Genomic DNA, 19,646 nt, shown 5'->3' on the forward strand with positions numbered 1-19,646 from the left:
TGTGCCTCAGGGATCGGTGCTGGGTCCGCTGTTATTTGTTATTTATATTAATGATTTGGATGAGAATTTAGGAGGCATGGTTAGTAAGTTTGCAGATGACACCAAGATTGGTGGCATTGTGGACAGTGAAGAAGGTTATCTAGGATTGCAACGGGATCTTGATAAATTGGGCCAGTGGGCCGATGAATGGCAGATGGAGTTTAATTTAGATAAATGTGAGGTGATGCATTTTGGTAGATCGAATCGGGCCAGGACCTACTCCGTTAATGGTAGGGCGTTGGGGACAGTTATAGAACAAAGAGACCTAGGAGTACAGGTTCATAGCTCCTTGAAAGTGGAGTCACAGGTGGATAGGGTGGTGAAGAAGGCATTCAGCATGCTTGGTTTCATTGGTCAGAACATTGAATACAGGAGTTGGGATGTCTTGTTGAAGTTGTACAAGACATTAGTAAGGCCACACTTGGAATACTGTGTACAGTTCTGGTCACCCTATTATAGAAAGGATATTATTAAACTAGAACGAGTGCAGAAAAGATTTACTAGGATGCTACCGGGACTTGATGGTTTGACTTATAGGGAGAGGTTGGATAGACTGAGACTTTTTTCCCTGGAGAGTAGGAGGTTTAGGGGTGATCTTATAGAAGTCTATAAAATAATGAGGGGCATAGACAAGGTAGATAGTCAAAATCTTTTCCCAAAGGTAGGGGAGTCTATTACGAGGGGGCATAGATTTAAGGTGAGAGGGGAGAGATAAAAAAGGGTCCAGAGGGGCAATTTTTTCACTCAAAGGGTGGTGAGTGTCTGGAACGAGCTGCCAGAGGCAGTAGTAGAGGCGGGTACAATTCTGTCTTTTAAAAAGCATTTGGACAGTTACATGGGTAAGATGGGTATAGAGGGATATGGGCCAAGTGCAGGCAATTGGGACTAGCTTAGTGGTATAAACTGGGCGACATGGACATGTTGGGCTGAAGGGCCTGTTTCCATGTTGTAAACTTCTATGATTCTATTCTAAATATTGCGGCTCAGTGGGTAGCCCCTCTCGCCTCTGATGTCAGACGGGTCCTGGGTTCAAGCCCCACCCCAGGAGACTTGAGCACAAAATCTAGGCTGACATTTCAGTCCAGAACAGAGGGAGCGCTACACCGTGGCTCAGTGACTGATGAAACCAACTGAAGGGAAGTTATGGGAGCAGTTCTAAACCCAGTGACCTGTGGTATTAGGTAATATGATTAAATAGTGAACTGTTGTGGGGAATTATGGATGGTTCCCAATATAATACATGGCATCACTGTAATATTGGTTATTACTGATGTCTTTCGGATGAGTCGTTAAACTGAGGCCCCTCTTGCCCTCTCAGTTGGACATAAAAGATCCCATGCCACTATTTCGTAGAACAGGAGGGGAATTCTCCCCGGTGTCCAGGCCAATATTCATCCCTCAACCATCGTCACTGAAGAACAGATTATCTGATCATTTATCTCATTGCTGTTTGTGGGATCTTGCTGTGCGCACATTGGTTGCCACGTTTCCCTACTTTACAACAGTGACTACACTTTGAAGATAATTCATTGGTTTTCAAGAGCTTTGGGACGTCCTGAGGTCGTGAAAGACGCCATATAAATGCAAGTTCTTTCTTCTTTACATCCCAAGACCCAGGCGCAAGTAGTAAGAAATATAGATTAGGGAATGGGCAGCGCTCGTGAGCTGCAGCCCGAGAAGAGTCGATGTCTTCCGGGGGGAGGGAGGGAACTGATGAAGAAACAAAAACGTCCGTTTTAAGAAGCGAGCTTTTCGATGTCCGGTTTTCATTCTAGAAATTTCCTCACCCAAAAAAAAATTAGATATCCCAGTCCAAAGCTGGACAGGCTGCAATCCTAAACTAGGCCTCAGGCCTGGGAAAACATCTCCAACTTGTCTCTGACAGGATAACTGTGCACACGTAAGTGAGGGCGGGGGGAGGGTGGAGAAACACAATAAAATAAGGGAAAGAAACGTCCAAAACAATAACCCAGCCCAGTTTCTACTGGTCCTGACTGGATGATTGCATCGATGACTTCACATCTCTTCATCCTACACTCGTGAAGAACAGAAAACTAACCTGATGCGGCCAGAGGAACGAAGATATTGATGTGACCTCCACCTTGCTGCGACAGGACATAGCCGCCCAGATTCTCCCAGAATCCTCTTATCTTGGCCTCCGGAAGATTCTTCGCACTGATTTTACAGCCTACAACCAGGAAAAGAAAAAGGGGAGAGAGGGCAGCAAATCCCCTCCTGTCAGTGATTTTGCTGCAAAAATTCCACGCCAGTACAGAAAAGGATTTCCTGTTTTGCTGATTTTTTTTTGCAGTGAGATTACCAACAGGATGAATTTCGCTCCAAAATTTTACATTTCTCTTAGACTGTAACCCCAAAAAAAAAAGTAATTTGGGGGCTTAACTATTTTCTGTTCGTAATTTTATTTTTTGGTCAGAACATTGAATGCAGGAGTTGGGATGTCTTGTTGAAGTTGTACAGGGCATTGGTGAGGCCACACTTGGAGTACTGTGTACAGTTCTGGTCACCCTATTATAGAAAGGATATTATTAAACTAGAAAGAGTGCAGAAAAGATTTACTAGGATGCTACCGGGACTTGATGGTTTGACTTACAGGGAGAGGTTAGACAGACTGGGACTTTATTCCCTGGAGAGTAGGAGGTTAAGGGGTGATCTTATAGAAGTCTATAAAATAATGAGGGGCATAGATAAGGTCGATAGTCAAAATCTTTTCCCAAAGGTAGGGGAGTCTATAACGAGGGGGCACAGATTTAAGGTGAGAGGGGAGAGATACAAAAGGATCCAGAGGGGCAATTTTTTCACTCAAAGGGTGGTGAGTGTCTGGAACGAGCTGCCAGAGGCAGTAGTAGAGGCGGGTACAATTTTGTCTTTTAAAAAGCATTTGGACAGTTACATGGGGAAGATGGGTATCGAGGGATATGGGCCAAGTGCAGGCAATTGGGACTAGCTTAGTGGTATAAACTGGGCGACATGGACATGTTGGGCCGAAGGGCCTGTTTCCATGTTGTAACTTCTATGATTCTATGATTCTATAAAAGATTGTACCCTTGGAGGGCACAAAGAAAACACATACCTAGTTGCGTTTGTGTGCAGCCCCTTCCCCAACTCAATGAGTCCAGCCTCGCTTCGGATGGACTGGAGTGACAGAACCCGTAGTCTGCAAACATTGGCTGGCATGGCAGTGGGAATCTGGGACTCAGTTCCTCAAAAGGCTGTGGGTGTTGGGGGGTCAATGGAAATTATCAAGACTGGGATCGATAGATTTTTGTTGGGTGAGGAGATCAAGGGATATGGAGCAAAGGCGGGTAAATGGAGTTGAGGCGACTTCGCGTGATCTAATCGAACGGGCTCAAGGGGCTGAATGGCCTCCTCCTGTTCCTAGTGCCGAACAGGATCAGGCTGCGAGTGAACAACAGCGCACCCATTCAACAAAAACGACAGCCCGGGTTAAGCAGCGGGAGAGCTACTCTGCTTGTCGATAAATGAATCCGAGGCTCCCCCATCTCGGCCGGAACTGAGCCAGACGGACCATGGAGTTACCGAACCGTGCTGAGTTGGCAGAGGTGGGAGCTGGAATGAGCGTCGGGCTGTTTTGCCAGGCTCTGGTTGCGAATGTGTCCTTTATTAGTCCAAACGTACCCCGCGATCCAGCATAGGGGAACTCTGACTCGGGTTGCTCTCCTCGGTGCGGTGACAAAACGCAAAACTGCAGCCGGTTTGTATAAAGAGACTCTTGGGGCCCCTTTACACTACAGGGGTGCAGCTGGCTGCCGTCACCTCTTCGTCAGGCGTACCGCTTGGAGTAAGCAATCTGCTGTTCAGGCAACTGACGGCATCACGGATCCAGGGCAACGTAGGAAGATAGGAAGATAGGAAGAGGGGGAGGCCATTTAGCCCCTCGAGCCTGTCCCGCCATTCAATGAGATCATGGCTGATCTGTGACCTAACTCCATATACCCGCCTTAGCCCCATATCCCTTAATACCTTTGGTTAACAAAAATCCATCAATCTCAGATTTAAAATTAACAATTGAACTAGCATCAATTGCCATTTGCGGAAGAGAGTTCCAAACTTCTACCACCCTTTGCCTGTAGAAGTGTTTCCTAACTTCACTCCTGAAAGTCCTGGTTCTAATTTTTAGTCTATGTCCCCTAGTCCTAGACTCCCCAACCAGCAGAAATAGTTTCTCTCTATCTACTCTATCAGTTCCCCTTAATATCTTGAAAACTTTTATCAAATCACCTCTTAATCGAAATTCCAGGAATACAATCCTAGTTTGTGTAATCTCTCTTCCTAATTTAACCCTTGGAGTCCAGGTATCATTCTAGTAAATCTACGCTGCACTCCCTCCAAGGCCAATATATCCTTCCTAAGGTGCGGAGCCCAGAACTGAACACAGTACTCCAGGTGTGGTCTCACCATGGATTTGTATAGCTATAGCATAACTTCTACCTCTTTGTATTCTAGTCCTCTAGATATAAAAGCCTCAAGTATGGGCTCAAGTAATCTGCTGCTGAATTAGGACCAGCCGTAGGGTTACCAACTCCGGTTGGACTTATTCCTGGAGGTTTCACCACATGACCTCTCACCTCCAATGGCCCCCCACCCCACCCCCGTCAAACAGCCTTTTTTCCCCCAATCTCCAATACTTTTATAACTAACAACTAACTATAAACGAATGTGTTCAAAGTAAATGAAAAAAAAAACACTTAATTTTCCAATGATTTTTCTCCTGGGCTTTGCTTGCAGCTGTGTCCAGGAGATTAATCTTTGATTCCTGGAGACTCCAGGACAATCCTGGAGGTTTGGCGACCCCTAGCCAGCCGTCCCTTCAAAGTCAACTCTAGAATTTTTGCACTCAACGATGACCAGTCTCGCAGAAACCCATGTTTCCAAATTGAGAAGGGGAGACTCCCGGAGCTCGCTGTCACGGGACAGGGTCACTTTTAACGGGTGTAAGTGTCTTCTCACTCCAGGTTGCGATATTATCCTGAGCGAGACCTAGTTCAGCCATTAGCATCTATCACCCAAGCAGCCGCCCATATTACTTGCCTTGGACCAAGTCGACCTCACTCGGATCACCCTCAGCGACTATCCCAATGCTCCTCGCTCTCCGGCCTCTCAGAACGTTCTCCAGACGGTAGAGGAGACTGTCCAGAGTCGTACCGCTGTGCTCATACACCATGGGGATCACGCCAACCCTCACGCAGTCCAGAACCATCTGTAGGAAGAACAGGTCTCAAATCTCTTCCACGTAAGAAAAGCTCTCGCTGTCCCTAAGTTACACCATGTGGTCAATGCATTTCCCAGCAGTGGTGGGGGTGGGGTATGGGGGGGGAGGGGAGACGGTGGGGGGGTGGGGGAAGAGGGGGAGGTGGGAGTGTTCAAGGTGCTCAAACACCCCCGAAATCTCTAAGATTATTTTCCATCGGACTTCTCCTCTGAGTCAGAAGGTTGTGGGTTCATGTCCCACAGCAGAGGCTCGAGCACATAATCCAGGCTGACACTCCCGGTGCAGTACTGAGGGAGTGCCGCACTGTCGGAGGTGCCGTCTTTCAGACAAGTTCTTAAAGTGATGTCCTATCTGCCTGCTCAAACTGAAATGGGAAGTTATAGAATTAGATATTTGATCTCTTCTAAACCATGAGAGGAAAGGGTTGGATGGTGGCTGGCAGTTTGGCTACTCGGAGCACTCTCACCGCATCTGAGTCAGAAGGTTGTAGGTTCAAGTCCTGCTCCAGAGACTTGAGCACAAAAGCTGGGCTGACACTCCCAGTGCAGTACTGAGGGAGCGCCGCACTGTCACAGGGGCCGTCTTTCAGATGAGACATTAAACCGAGGCCCCGTCCGCCCTCTCAGGTGAACATAAAAGATCCCACGGCGCTATTTCGAAGAAGAGCAGGAGAGTTCTCCCCGGTGTTCTGGCCAATATTTATCCCTCAACCAACATCACTAAAAACCAGATGATCTGGTCATTGTCACATTGCTGTTTGTGGGACCTCACTGTGCGGAGATTTGCTGTCACATTTCCTACATTGCAACAGTGACTACACTTCAAAAAAGGTACTTCATTGGCGCTTTGGGACATCCTGAGGTTGTGAAAGGCGCTATATAAATGCAATTCCTTTCTTCTTCCTGATGTCTCAGCTCTTCTGGATTGGCTGAGGTCCTGACTCAGCCTCACCTGTCACCACCCTCCCCCCACTCCTGACCAAGACCCCAGGAACAATCAACGGCTTTCAAAAACCCATCGGCAGGTATCACCGTATCTCCATTCACCGACACCACTGCCAGCATTACAGAGTAATTCAGGAGAAACTGTAACCTTACCTCCCACGCTGGAATCCTGGACGATATGAGGATAACATGCGGCTGGGCGGAGCCCTCGTTCACCGGCCGCGCAGCCCCGCTGTGAGGTAACGTGGGGTAGGCCCCTCCCCCAGTGAGGTTCTTCCTGCAATTAATAGAGAGATACGGCTGTGAACTCCTAGGTTCTGAAAACACTTGCCTTTAACAGGTCCCTGTGTACGGTGCCTGGAAGACTGCATTCAGTTCTGGGCACCGCACCTCAGGAAGGATATATTGGCCTTGGAGGGGGCGCAGCGCAGATTTACCAGAATGATACCGGGGCTAAAAGGGTTAAATTATGAGGACAGGTTGCATAGACTAGGCTTGTATTCCCTTGAATGTAGTAGATTAGGGGGTGATCTAAATGAGATGTTTAAGATGATTAAAGGAGTTGATCGGGTAGATAGAAACCATTTCCTCTGGTGGGGGGAGTCCAGAACAAGGGGGCAGAACCTTAAAATTAGAGCTAGGCCGTTCAGGGGTGATGTCAGGAAGCATTTCTTCACACAAAAGGGACTCTCTCCCCCAAAAAAGCTGTTGAGGCTGGGGGTCAACTGAAAATGTCAAAACTGAGGCAGATAGATTTTGTTAGGTAAGGGTATTAAGGATTACAGAACCAAGGTGGGTAGATGGAGTTAAGATACAGTTCAGCCATGATCTAATTGAATGGCGGAGCAGGCTCGAGGGGTTGAGTGGCCTCCTCCTGTTCCTACGTTCCTATGAAATCTGGTAACTCAATACAGATTTGGAATCAAACCTGGGACCTACTGGCTCGTATAGCTCGGTGCTACCCCTGGTTGAGGATTCACCCACCCCAACATTGGAAAGCCAATCTGACCTTTGAAGATGAAGAGTTGAAGTGGGTACCTCAATAAAAAGAAAAGTCAACCGCTCAGGTGAATGGAAGGGATGAAGCCTCAGCATTGGGACTGGGGCACTAAATACTTTGGGATTTCCAAATTCACTTTTTTTCCTTATTTGATTTTTTATTGGAGCTTCATTTCCTAGGTGAGCTTTCCCTATTCCTCCAGCCGCCTGCACTCAGGCACCTGTTTTCCAACTTCCTACGGTGGTTCTTGCTTCCTCAGGGGATGCCAGCACCACCTTTGGTTGATATTGTCACACAGGTGTGGGAGGCAGCAGAGTAACACAGAGGGGGCTCCCCATTACAGCCTACACCATAGGGACACCTCCAAACTCTCAGTAGGGCACAACACGGCCCATTAGGTTCCAGAGAGTACATCACTATCCACGTCAATAACCTCAGCGCTCCTTTACTGACCTGGTGCACAGAGCTCTCAGTGATCCCAGCACACGCTGCTTCTCCAGCGCTGGGCTGCACAAGGCCGAGAGTTTGCTCTCTTCACGCAGCAGCTGGGAGAGGGTTACATTTGACTGGCTGTTTTTATCCTGGAATAAATCAACAAAGGAGAACGTCTCTGTAAGTTCAGCAATGGCGTTCATGTAGACCATGAATGTTATTGCTTATTGAGGGGCCACTGCTGGAAAGTGTGTGTGTGCGTGTGTGTGTGTGCGTGTGCGTGTGTGCGTGTGTGTGTGTGTGTGCGTGTGCGTGTGTGCGTGTGTGTGCGCGCGTGTGTGTGTGCATGTGCGCGAGCGCATGTGGCTGTAGGCCCGTGTGGGTGTGCTTATGCGTGTGTGTGCGTGGGGGTGTGTGCGTATGTGTGCGTGTGCGTGCGTGTGTGCGTGTGTGTGCGTGTGTGTGTGCATGTGTGTGTGCGCGTGTGTGTGTGCATGTGCGCGAGCGCATGTGGCTGTAGGCCCGTGTGGGTGTGCTTATGCGTGTGTGTGCGTGGGGGTGTGTGCGTATGTGTGCGTGTGCGTGTGCGTGCCTGCATCTGTGCGCGTGTATGTGCATGTGGAGGTGTTGGCGTACACGCATGGACATTGGGCGAGGACGGAATCAGATTCGACTCTGATTCCCCCCCTCCTCACACAGTCAAATAGCTTTCTAACCCCGTCTAGGGTCTCACATGAAGAATGGCCACTTAGGAAGGGGCTAACCTGCACCTGGGGAACTGGACCCCAGTAAGAGTCAACATCTTCAGAATAGGAGAGGGCAGAAAACTGGAGGGAGGGAAGAACATGCGAATTATACGGAGCAGCACTGACAAAACCTGTGGCCCTTAAACAGAATCTTTTAAGGTGGAATCTTGTGATGAGACTGCCTCTTTAAGAGGGGAGCTGTATAATGGGACTCCCACTTTCAAGTTACTAGGTGGTACCTTTAGTTGCAGCAGCGTGGAGCTCATTCTGGACTGGTCCAGGCTTGTCTGGGATGTACTGACGTGTGGTCTTTCATTGTGCTGACCAGCGTTCCATTTCCCACTCAGCCATGGAGGGCGTGACCTCAGTGACTCCTCTGAAAGATTAATGGATAGAATAGCGGAAGGGAAGCAGTGAGGTATAAAAATACTGTAACTTATTCGAGAGGGTCAGGGTGACACCGTGCAACTTGTAAGAGACAAACTGCAACAGTTTAAAATAACCCATGGGGTGTATTTTCCAATATATGGGATACAGTTGTACCGCAGGCACTAGCTAATCTGTTTAGCTGCTACGGTTAAAATGTACACAGAGGATTTAGTACGAGTGCTGCAATGGAAATGAAAATGGGAGAGATGTACAGGGGGCGGCTGATTCCGATATCGCCCGTTTTACACTTTCGCCCAAAGTCAAAATGATCATTTTTTCTCTCTCTCTCTCCAATTCACTCTTTCCCTCTTCCCCACTCTCTCTTTCACTCTCTCCCAATCAGTCTCACTCTCTCTCTCCTCCCCACATGAAGAAAGCCTCTTGAGTGAGGAATTGAGAGGGACTGTACCCCAACGCAATTCACCACCTTTAGGGGCGGAAGGGAGAAAATCAGAGGGGATTACTGGAGCGAAAAAGTTGACAGTGTTTCAGTTGTGCTCACTCTTCTGTCGCGCCAGCCTATGCTGGATCAGTCTCCGCAGCAACCTTTCTTTCCACCTGTCCGCCCTCTCCTCTGTGTCCTCTTCGGGTTCTTCGAGGACTCCGTAGATATTGGCTGCCTCCCTCGGCGTGAGGTAGTCCAGGCTGCAGGCACAGGCGACATAGTGTCGTTTCCACGCCCCGTATTCATTGTCCGGGGGCGTGTAGGGCAGGAACCAGCCATGTTGCACACATTTGGGCATCCACAGGCAGTCCTGTCAAAAAGCAATGAGATGGCTTGCATTGAATCCCGTTTATCATGGCTCGCTGACAAGAGTGAATGGAAGTGAAGATTCTCCGATCCCTCGCTGCCGGTGGGAAGACAGAGTCGGTGGGAGTGCAGTCGAGAGAATTGGGGCTCTCTCCAAACCCACACGACCTTTGACCCCAGCTCTCCCAGCGGGGGCGCAAGATCATGAAATCACCCCTCTAGAGGGTAAATGACTGGCAGCAATGTCTCCTGTGAGGCTATACGTTCTTCTAGATTCATGGTTTCATTGGAAATCTTCACAAAACACTTTGACAATGTTACCACACACAGCGACCTACATTTTTAAACCAAAATGGGTAAGCATGCTCATTCACAGCTCAGGCTATTCAAACGATTGAAGTGATTCTGATGGTGACTGGCTTGTGTATTATCAGAATCACAGGATGGGACAGAAAGAGAGAAAGAGTGCGCGAGATTGGAGAAGAGGGAGAGTGAAAGTGTGGGGAAGAGAGGGAGAGCGTGTGAAAGTGAGTGGGAAGAGAGGAAGAGTGTGAAAGTGAGTCTGGAGAAGAGGGGAAGAGTGTGAGAGTGCGGAAGAAAAGGAGAGTGTTAAAGTGAGGGTCTAAGGGAGAGTGAGAGTGTGAAAGTGAGTGGGGAAGAGAGAGAGTGAGACTGATTGGGAGAGAGTGAAAGAGAGAGTGGGGAAGAGGGAAAGAGTGAATTAAAGAGAGAGAGAGAAGTGAGAGTGAGATGGAGATTGAAAATAAGAGCCAGAAAGAGTTAGAATGTGAAAGTGAAAGATGGGAAAACGGGAGAGTGTTAACCAATAGTTAGAAGATGAGAGTGTGAAAGACTGAGGGCTTCAGATGGAGAGAGTGTGTGTGAGAGTGGGAGAGTGTATGAGGCGATGAAAGACAGACAGTACCGATGTGTGTGAGATACGGTGAAATCAACAGTGAAATCTCTCACCTTAAAAAATTCTTACTTTTCGTGGGGGAGAGAGGAAGGCGGAGATTTGGGAAGGGGTTGATGATAGGTGAAGAAAATGTCAGATAAGGACTGAAGTTTCTCTATCCATGTGCAGCCTCTGACACTTTCCCAAAAGATTGTTCATCCACAGCGACTATTTTCAAAATTGCATCAGAAAGAGCTTAGGATTGGAGACAAACCTGACTGTAATTATCCCACTTATCACTTAGCAAACTCTCTATGTGAATTGTATGAGGACAATGTACACTTGCAATATATGACAAGTAATGGAATGGTACTCCCAGCACAGCTGAGCTGCCATTTGCAGGCCACCTCCATTTAACCTGTGGCCCCCAATGGACTTACTGCCCCATGTGTCTCTCTCTGGGCCTCCCTGGCTCTGGGATGTTGACTAAAGCTGGGCTTCAGTCCTCTTCCCTCTCTCTCTGCGGCACCAAAGAGCTATGGGGAGAGAGCGAGGCGGTGGTAGGACCTTTGGATGGCTCTAGTAAAGAGCCAACGCAGAGACGATGGGCCGAAGGTCCTCCTTCTGTGCCTCAACCTCCAATGATTCATACTGTTCTAAGGTTCCTTTCTTTCTGTTCAACAAAGAGAGTTGACACGCACCAGAACCCACAGGTGTTGCATCATTAAGATGGTCAAGGAAGCATGATATCGTTTGGGATTGTGACCCTTCACAAGAAGGTTATTAACGCTGCTTCAGAGTGTTACACCTGTCAACAGCAGGGCTGGAGACTGACAGTCAGTGGATACCGGAGAAAACGGTCACATTAATAACAATTGACTAATAACGACGTTGCAGTGCACCAAATTCCATGGGATGGCGGTACTTCCGAAAATGTGGATGTGGAATGGATGGAATGGCTGACCTGTTCAGTCAGGACCCTCCAGTGCCAGTTGACTTGGGAAGCCAGGCACAGCTCTCTGGGACTCAGAAACGAGAAGACGTAAAGCGACAGGAAGCGTGGCAGGACCGTGGTGAAGTCCAGCCTGGCTACCGGGATAGTCCGGGTGAACCAGTCCCGGGTAAACCTGCACGGACACAAAACCCCCATCACCACTCATACAACAGAGATAGTAACATAGCATTAATGTAGGAACATTAGCAACATTAGAGAACAGGGATAGGCCATTCAGCCCCTCCAGCCTGTTCCGCCATTCAATTAGATCATGGCTGATCTGTATCTTAACTACATCCACCCACCTTGGTTCCGTAACCCTTAATATCCTCACCTAACAAAATCTATCTATCTCAGTTTCAACATTTTCAATTGACCCCCAGCCTCAACATCTTTTTTGGGGGAGAGAGTTCCAGATTTCCACTCCCCTTTGTGTGAAGAAGTGCTTCCTGACATCACCCCTGGACGGCCTAGCTCTAATTTTAAGATTATTCCCCCCTTGTTCTGGACTCCCCCCACCAGAGGAAATGGTTTCTCTCCATCTACCCTATCAACTCCTTTAATCATCTTAAACACCTCCATCAGATCACCCCTGAATTGTCTGGTTGAGGGTAGGGTTGGAGGTTACATAACAGACTACGGTCAAATACTTTGCAGGATACAATACTTCCCTGCACCGCGGGGTGGACGGGCTGGAGATTTTCTTGATTGCCTTTGGCCGTGTTTATACCGAGCCTTCCCCCAGCAGGTTAAAAAGGACGGGTAGAGTCCGTGAGTGAGCAGATTGCACCTGCTCTGTGGGAGGACCAGGTTTGATGGGCTGAATGGGTTTTTTTTTTTCCCTCCCTCATTCCACGCATTCTCGTGAGATGACTTTTCCAGTCTCAGGTGAGTCCTGAGAAGCAAAACTGTGCAGGAGTGCACAGAACCTTTCAAATGGGACGTTTTCAGGCTGCACTGTCCCTCCGACAACATCGGCCTTGGGGATTCGCGTGAATATAACAGAGAAAATAAACACACAAGCAAAATATTCAAACCGGAAGCAATCTAAAATAAACAGCCTCACGGTGTCAGTTGGAGTACTTTTAAGATGCCACTTTTAATTGTGTTTACACGTGTGCTCACACTTACTTGAGTTGTGATTTACTGCAGCGCATTAGAACACTGCGAATAAACTGCTTCCTCTGCTTATCGGTCCACAGGTCAAACCAGTGACATACAAGAGTCACCCGCTCCTCAAAGAGCTGCAAGAGAGGAATATTCACTGCACACTATGTTATTGGTAAGAAGTCCTGTCGTGTTCTGTATTCCCAGGTCTGGACAATGGTGTATCGAGGTGTGGCACCAGTAGAGGGAGCTCATAGCTGTTTCAAAATCTCAAAATTTGCAGATGACACAAAACTTGGAACTGCAGTGAACAGTGAAGAGGATTCTGATAGACTTCAAGAGGTGGAATGGGCAGGCAAGTGTCAGATGAAATTTAACGCAGAGAAATGCAAAGTGATACATTTTGGTAGGAAGAACGAGGAGAGGCAATATAAATTAAAGGGTACAATTCTAAAAGGGGTACAGGAACAGAGAGATCTGGGGGTATATGTGCACAAATCGTTGAAGGTGGCAGGGCAGGTTGAGAAAGCGGTTAAAAAAGCATACGGGATCCTGGGCTTTATAAATAGAGGTATAGAGTACAAAAGCAAGGAAGTTATGATGAACCTTTATAAAACAGGGAACTAGGGGTTACGGGGAGCGGGCAGGAAATTGGACATGAATTTAGATATGAGGTTAGGATCAGATCAGCCATGATCTTATTGAATGGCGGAGCAGGCTCGAGGGGCCGATTGGCTGACTCCTGCTCCTATTTCTTATGTTCTTATGTCACACTGGTTCGGCCACAACTGGAGTATTGTGGCCAATTCTGGGCATCGCACTTTAGGACGGATGTAAAGGCCTTAGAGAGGGTGCAGAAAAGATTTACTAGAATGGATCCAGGGATGAGGGACTTCAGTTACGTGGATAGACTGGAGAAGCTGGGATTGTTCTCCTTGGAACAGAGAAGGTTGAGAGGAGATTTGATAGAAGTGTTCAAAATCATGAGGGGTCTAGACAGAGTAGATAGAGAGAAACTATTCCCATTGGCGGAAGGGTCAAGAACCAGAGGACACAGATTTAAGGTGATTGGCAAAAGAACCAAAGGTGACATGAGGAAAAACTTTTTTACACAGTGAGTGGTTAGGATCTGGAATGCACTGCCCGAGGGGGTGGTGGAGGCAGATTCAATCGTGGCCTTCAAAAGGAATTGAATAAGTACTTGAAGGGAAAAAATTTGCAGGGCTACGGGGAGTGGGACTAGCTGGATTGTTCTTGCAGAGAGCCAACATGGGGTCAACGGGCTGAATGACCTCCTTCTGTGCTGTAACAATTCTATGATTTTAAGATTCTAGCACAATGGTGAGACCTGCAGGAGGAGCTCTTATATTAAAATAAACAGTGGGTACATTAGGGTTGCCAACCCATCCAGGATTGTCCTGGAGTCCCCAGGAATTAAAGATTTATCTCCTGCTGTGAGCAATCCCTGGAGAAAAATCATAGGGGCATTAAAAAAAATGGTGTGTGCCTTTTTTAAATTTTCGTTGAACACTTTTGTTTATTAGTTATAAAAATATTGGAGTTGGGAAAATAAAAGCTGTTTAATTGAAAGTAAAGAATCATCCAATCGGGTAATAAAGAGTCTGTTCACTTTCCTAATTGGCCAGGGAAGGCGGGGCACCATGAGGATTGACATGTCGGGCAACCAATGGGGGGAGTGGGGGTGGGGCAGTTGGCGATGGGCGGTCACGTGATAAAACCTCCAGGAATACGTCCAAGCAGAGTTGGCAACCCTAGTGGTACTGTGGGCAGAGAGAGCTGACCCTAGCTGTGCTCAGTCTGCAATAAACCTGCAGCCAGCTCCAAAACCTTTGAACATAACAAATTTTTAGCAACAGCCAAAGATCATTAAACCAAAATGTTTGTACGGTAATGGCAGCTGGGAGTCACACCGCCCGCCTCTGTGCCAGGCTGTGATTTAACACATTCTGAGAGGGAGTGCAATCTGCTCCAGCCTACTATATATTTTTTAATTTGTTCTCACGATTGTGATGCTCAGCAGGCAGCATTTATTGCCCATCCCGAGTTACCCTGAGTACATCGTACAGAACTACAATCACATGTAAGCTGGTACAGCAGTGGTAGATTCCCGCTTTCCACCTTCCGCAAACTTAAGCTCATCCAAAACCCTGCCGCCCGTGTCCTAAGTTGCATCAAGTCCCGTTCACCCATCACCCCTGTGCACATTGGCTCCTGGTACCCGAACGCCTCCATTTTAAAATTCTCATCCTCGTGTTCAAATCTCTCCTCCGCCTCGCCCCTCCCTATTTCTGTAACCTCCTCCAGCCCTCCGAGAACCCTGATCCACCTGAGAGGGCAGACGGGGCCTCGTTTTAACATCTCATCTGAAAGACGGCACCTCCGACAGTGCAGCACTCCCACAGTACTGCACAGAAGTGTCGGAAAAGTAAACTAAACTGAAGCAGCAACAACTTGCATTTATATAGCGCCTATAACGTAGTAAAACGTCCCAAGGCGCTTCACAGGAGCGATTATCAAACAAAATTTGACACCGAGCCACATAAGGAGATATTAGGACAGGTGACCAAAAGCTTGGTCAAAGAGGTAGGTTTTAAGGAGCGTCTTAAAGGAGGAGAGAGAGGTGGAGAGGTTTAGGGAGGGAATTCCAGAGCTTAGGGCCTAGGCAGCTGAAGGCACGGCCGCCAATGGTGGAGCGATTAGAATCGGGAATGCGCAAGAGGCCAGAATTAGAGGAGCGCAGAGACCTCGGAGGGTTGTCGGGCCGGAGGAGATTACGGAGATAGGGAGGGGCGAGGCCATGGAGGGATTTGAACACAAGGACCAAACCGCAAAGCTCGAGAAAGGTTCGATTAAAAATAAGAAAGAGCATAATAGAAAGCCAAAAAAGGACAAGCGGACCTGAGGAGATTGGAGTAGGAGAGAAAAGCACAAAACAAAGAAGGCAGAGAGTGAGTAACAAGATACAGAGAGTCAAAGAAAAAATAAGTACCATTTTTATAGTTTTTCATTTATTAGTTAAAATAAGAATCGTTAATAAATCAAAGGCAATGTGACAACAACATAATAAAGTGGCTGCCACAGCATCTATCCAGAATTCACCTGCCGATTGGCCGCCTTGTTTATCAGTGGTGTCCACGTGCTGAATCTAGTTTGCAGGTTAATCCCGGCCTGTTTCGGGCTGGACTCTCTGCCGACCAGTTCCGAATCTCCAGGGCGCAGCCCCAAACTCTCCAGCTCCCACTGTCTGATGCCGTGTGAGCTGGGCTTCAAGCCGGTGAACATTGCCATCATCGGACTGGGCACCTTCTCCGAGGCCAGGGCATCCATCGCCAACACCCCTCTCTCTCCCCCTCCTCAAGGTCTGTAAGAAAAGTATCGCCAACTCTTTCAGAAAAGGAGGATGTCAGCGGCAAAGTAAAAATATATAAAGGGCTAAGCCCCCAGCCCCTGGCCGCTGCAGTGTCATTTCTCCCCAACTCTGCTAAAGGGCAGTGGGTATCGGACGTTCCCCCCCCTCCCCAGTACCTCCCTCAAACTAACCAAAAAAAGCAAGAGGTGATCTAATCGAGGTGTTTAAGATGATTAAAGGATTTGATGGGGCAGGTCGAGAGAAACTATAATGGGGGAGTCCAGAACAAGAGGGCATAACCTTAAAATTAGAGCTAAGCCATTCAGGGGTGATGTCAGGAAACACTTCTTCACACAAAGGGGAGTGGAACACCCTCCCCCAAAAAGCTGTTGAGGCGGGGGGGACAATTGAAAATTTCAAAACTGAGATTGATGGATTTTTGTAAGGCGAGGGTATTAAGGGATATGGATCCAAGGCGGGTAGATGGAGTTAAAATACAGATTAGCCATGATCAAATTGAATGATGGAACAGGCTCGAGGGGCTGAATGGCCTCCTCCTGTTCCTGTGTAAGAGCAATAGAGCAGAGCGAGGTTTACCGCTGGACTATAGGAGGTAGGAGGTAATTCCTCAGATCATTTCCCCTCCCAATTTTCTTCCCTTAAGACGTTGACTCAGAAGATAGATATTGGATGAGGACGGTTATGTGGCCGCTCCTAGCTCACCCATCCACGAAAGACCGACAGCTCCCCCTTCCCCATCATTGCATCAAACTGTTTCTTAAATTATTACTGTTTTTTGGGGGTCCTCGATAGAAAGTGCTGGAGCGCGTGGATGCCAAGTGAAGTCTGGATGTGCCCGCGATGCCTCCCATGATGGGATAGCCCATGATTCTCACTGCAGAGGCCCACGCCTGGTAAATGCCGTGCAGTCTGCCCGTTTACACTACGGAGCCGATTTCAGAGCATCAGCAGCGACGGAGAAACGCCTGACCCCTCCATCCCCCGCCCAAAGACCTCCCCTAGTGTGGATGCTCGGTGAGCAAAAGATTGGGCTCAGCCATAATGTGACACGCACACCCCCCCCCCCCCCCCATGGTCGAATAGCCTGCTGATACTCAGCACTAAGGCTCTTGGATGAAGTATCTGGTTGGACCATTGGTGCCGGTGGGGACATTACCCTGTCAGGCATCAATGCCTCCCGGAGAGAGAGAGAAAATTTGGGTGACAGGAAAATGCTGGGGGGAGTCTCATTCTTTAGAGCTTGTTTTTGCAGCAGGTTTGGGCCTTGGATCATCTTTCTCCAAGAACTACATTCATCCCCCACCACACTGGTCTGGCCAGGCCAGGAAATCCCTCCTCCAACAGATAGCAGAGAGACAGCTTCAAAATCACTTCCATGTTCCTTTGCTGTGTTCAATTTTTTTTTTGTCAGTTTTCTCCCCCGAGACTCTCACTCCACAGACACCTCCAAACTGGTCACTTTTCACACAGGGACCTTGACAGTGGGTGTCGAGTGGCTATTCCACTACAGGGGGCATCGCCGACAAAGTCCGATCCTCACCCTCTGTCCAAGCACTCTCACAATTTTCAGCGAGGGGGGGGGGGGGGGGGGGGGTCGGGCTCACCACAGGGCCCTGGGAACGGACCTCGAACCTTCTGGCCTCTACGGCTCGGTAACCCGTCAGGCTCGGTTACCGGGGTGAGCCATCAGCAACGGCTCTCGACCTCCGTGCTTGCTTTTAAAGTTTAGATAAAGAACAACATTTTTTTTTTTAGCAGTGGGCCGATTGGTGACGATCTTGTCACATCTGCCCCTTTAATCGTCACAAAAAAAGAGATTGAAAGGAGACGGGCTTTGTTGTCTTTTTCTGAATAGTGAAAATTTCATCGCACGTTAGGTGGAAATACTTTTTCCGGCAACTTATTTTTTTTGCTGGTATACTTGTTTGTGATTGAAGCTCACTCAGTCACGACACAAGCTCAAAATAAATAAGAACCGTACAAGGGATTTGTCATGTGGGTTCCACCCACTCCAGCTCCTATTATATGCCGATTATTTTCTCCTTCATTGTGTTTCCTCTGTTCCCCACCCTGTCGAGCGACGAAAAGTTCCCAAAAGAAACTCAGCTCCTTTAGAGATAGATTGAAGCAGAAACCCAGGCCCCCAACTTAGATCTCTTACCCCTGTTGCTGCTGCTCCTCCGACTCCGCCACTGTTTAGCCCTCTGTGTGCAAGTCCCATCACCACGGCAACTGGACGCACATGAAACTCAATGCAGCTAGTGATCGCCAGGCAAGCTCTCTCAGCTGACACTTACACCCCAGGAGCATGCCACTGCATTCTCAAGGGCAATAAATTTGCCACCAAATTCCAACATGGGATGGATAAATATTGAGATTGATTTTAATTTTTCTTTTGAAGAGCAATTTGGTTTCAGGTGGATTTAAGGAGATGTTTTCTTTTATCAATCATTCTCGGGATGTGGGTGTTGCTGGCGAGGCCGGCATTTATCGCCCACCACTAGTTGCTTGACAGGCTACGTCAAGAGAGCAGTTAAGAGTCAACCGCGTTGGTTGTGGGACTGGAATAACATACAGGCCAGATCGGGTAAGGACAGCAGGTTTCCTTCCCTGGGTGGCCATTTGGTGTGGTTTTCCACTCTGTAATGCCTCCATAGATGAGACTGGTTAATTCAGCAAAGACCGGGGATTTTTTTTATTATTCATTCATGGGATGTGGGCATCGCTGGCGAGGCCGGCATTTATTGCCCATCCCTAATTGCCCTTGAGGTGGTGGTGAGCCGCCTTCTTGAACCGCTGCAGTCCGTGTGGTGAAGGTTCTCCCACAGTGCTGTTAGGTAGGGAGTTCCAGGATTTTGACCCAGCGACTCTGAAGGAATGGCGATATATTTCCAAGTCGGGATGGTGTGTGACTTGGAGGGGAAGGTGCAGGTGATGGTCTTCCCATGTGCCTGCTGCTCTTGTCCTTCTAGGTGGTAGAGGTCGCAGGTTTGGGAGGTGCTGTCGAAGAAGCCTTGGCGAGTTGCTGCAGTGCATCCTTTGGATGGTACACACTGCAGCCACGGTGCGCCGGTGGTGAAGGGAGTGAATGTTTAGGGTGGTGGATGGGGTGCCAATCAAGCAGGCTGCTTTGTCCTGGATGGCGTCGAGCTTCTTGAGTGTTGTTGGTGCTGCACTCATCCAGGCAAGTGGAGAGTATTCCATCACACTCCTGACTTGTGCCTTGTCGATGGTGGAAAGGCTTTGGGGAGTCAGGAGGTGAGTCACTCGCCGCAGAATACCCAGCCTCTGACCTGCTCTTGTAGCCACTGTATTTATATGGCTGGTCCAGTTAAGTTTCTGGTCAATGGTGACCCCCAGGATGTTGATGGTGGGGGATTCGGCGATGGTAATGCCGTTGAACGTCAAGGGGAGGTGGTTAGACTTTCTCTTGTTGGAGATGGTCATTGCCTGGCACGAATGTTACTTGCCACTTATCAGCCCAAGCCTGGATGTTGTCCAGGTCTTGCTGCATGCGGGCACGGACTGCTTCATTATCTGAGGGGTTGCAAATGGAACTGAACACTGTGCAATCATCAGCGAACATCCCCATTTCTGACCTTATGATGGAGGGAAAGTGATTGATGAAGCAGCTGAAGATGGTTGGGCCTAGGACACTGCCCTGAGG

General features: G+C 48.4%; 1 protein-coding gene across 1 annotated transcript in view; it reads right to left on the reverse strand.

The window, feature by feature from the left end:
• LOC137324127 (epithelial cell-transforming sequence 2 oncogene-like) overlaps positions 1-18,198 on the reverse strand; it is a 42,450-nt gene extending 24,252 nt beyond the window's left edge. The window contains exons 1-10 of the mRNA XM_067988266.1: positions 18,141-18,198; positions 15,709-15,970; positions 12,613-12,725; positions 11,452-11,614; positions 9,344-9,596; positions 8,652-8,788; positions 7,688-7,815; positions 6,388-6,511; positions 5,110-5,278; positions 2,099-2,227 (exon numbers count right to left, since the gene is read on the reverse strand). Coding sequence (XP_067844367.1) covers positions 2,099-2,227; positions 5,110-5,278; positions 6,388-6,511; positions 7,688-7,815; positions 8,652-8,788; positions 9,344-9,596; positions 11,452-11,614; positions 12,613-12,725; positions 15,709-15,936 — 1,444 coding nt within the window. The 5' untranslated portion in view covers positions 15,937-15,970; positions 18,141-18,198. The remainder of the gene's footprint in view (positions 1-2,098; positions 2,228-5,109; positions 5,279-6,387; positions 6,512-7,687; positions 7,816-8,651; positions 8,789-9,343; positions 9,597-11,451; positions 11,615-12,612; positions 12,726-15,708; positions 15,971-18,140) is intronic.
• Between the last annotated feature and the right edge of the window lie 1,448 nt (positions 18,199-19,646).

The sequence above is a fragment of the Heptranchias perlo genome, chromosome 8, assembly GCF_035084215.1.
Source record: "Heptranchias perlo isolate sHepPer1 chromosome 8, sHepPer1.hap1, whole genome shotgun sequence".
Lineage (NCBI taxonomy): Eukaryota > Metazoa > Chordata > Chondrichthyes > Hexanchiformes > Hexanchidae > Heptranchias > Heptranchias perlo.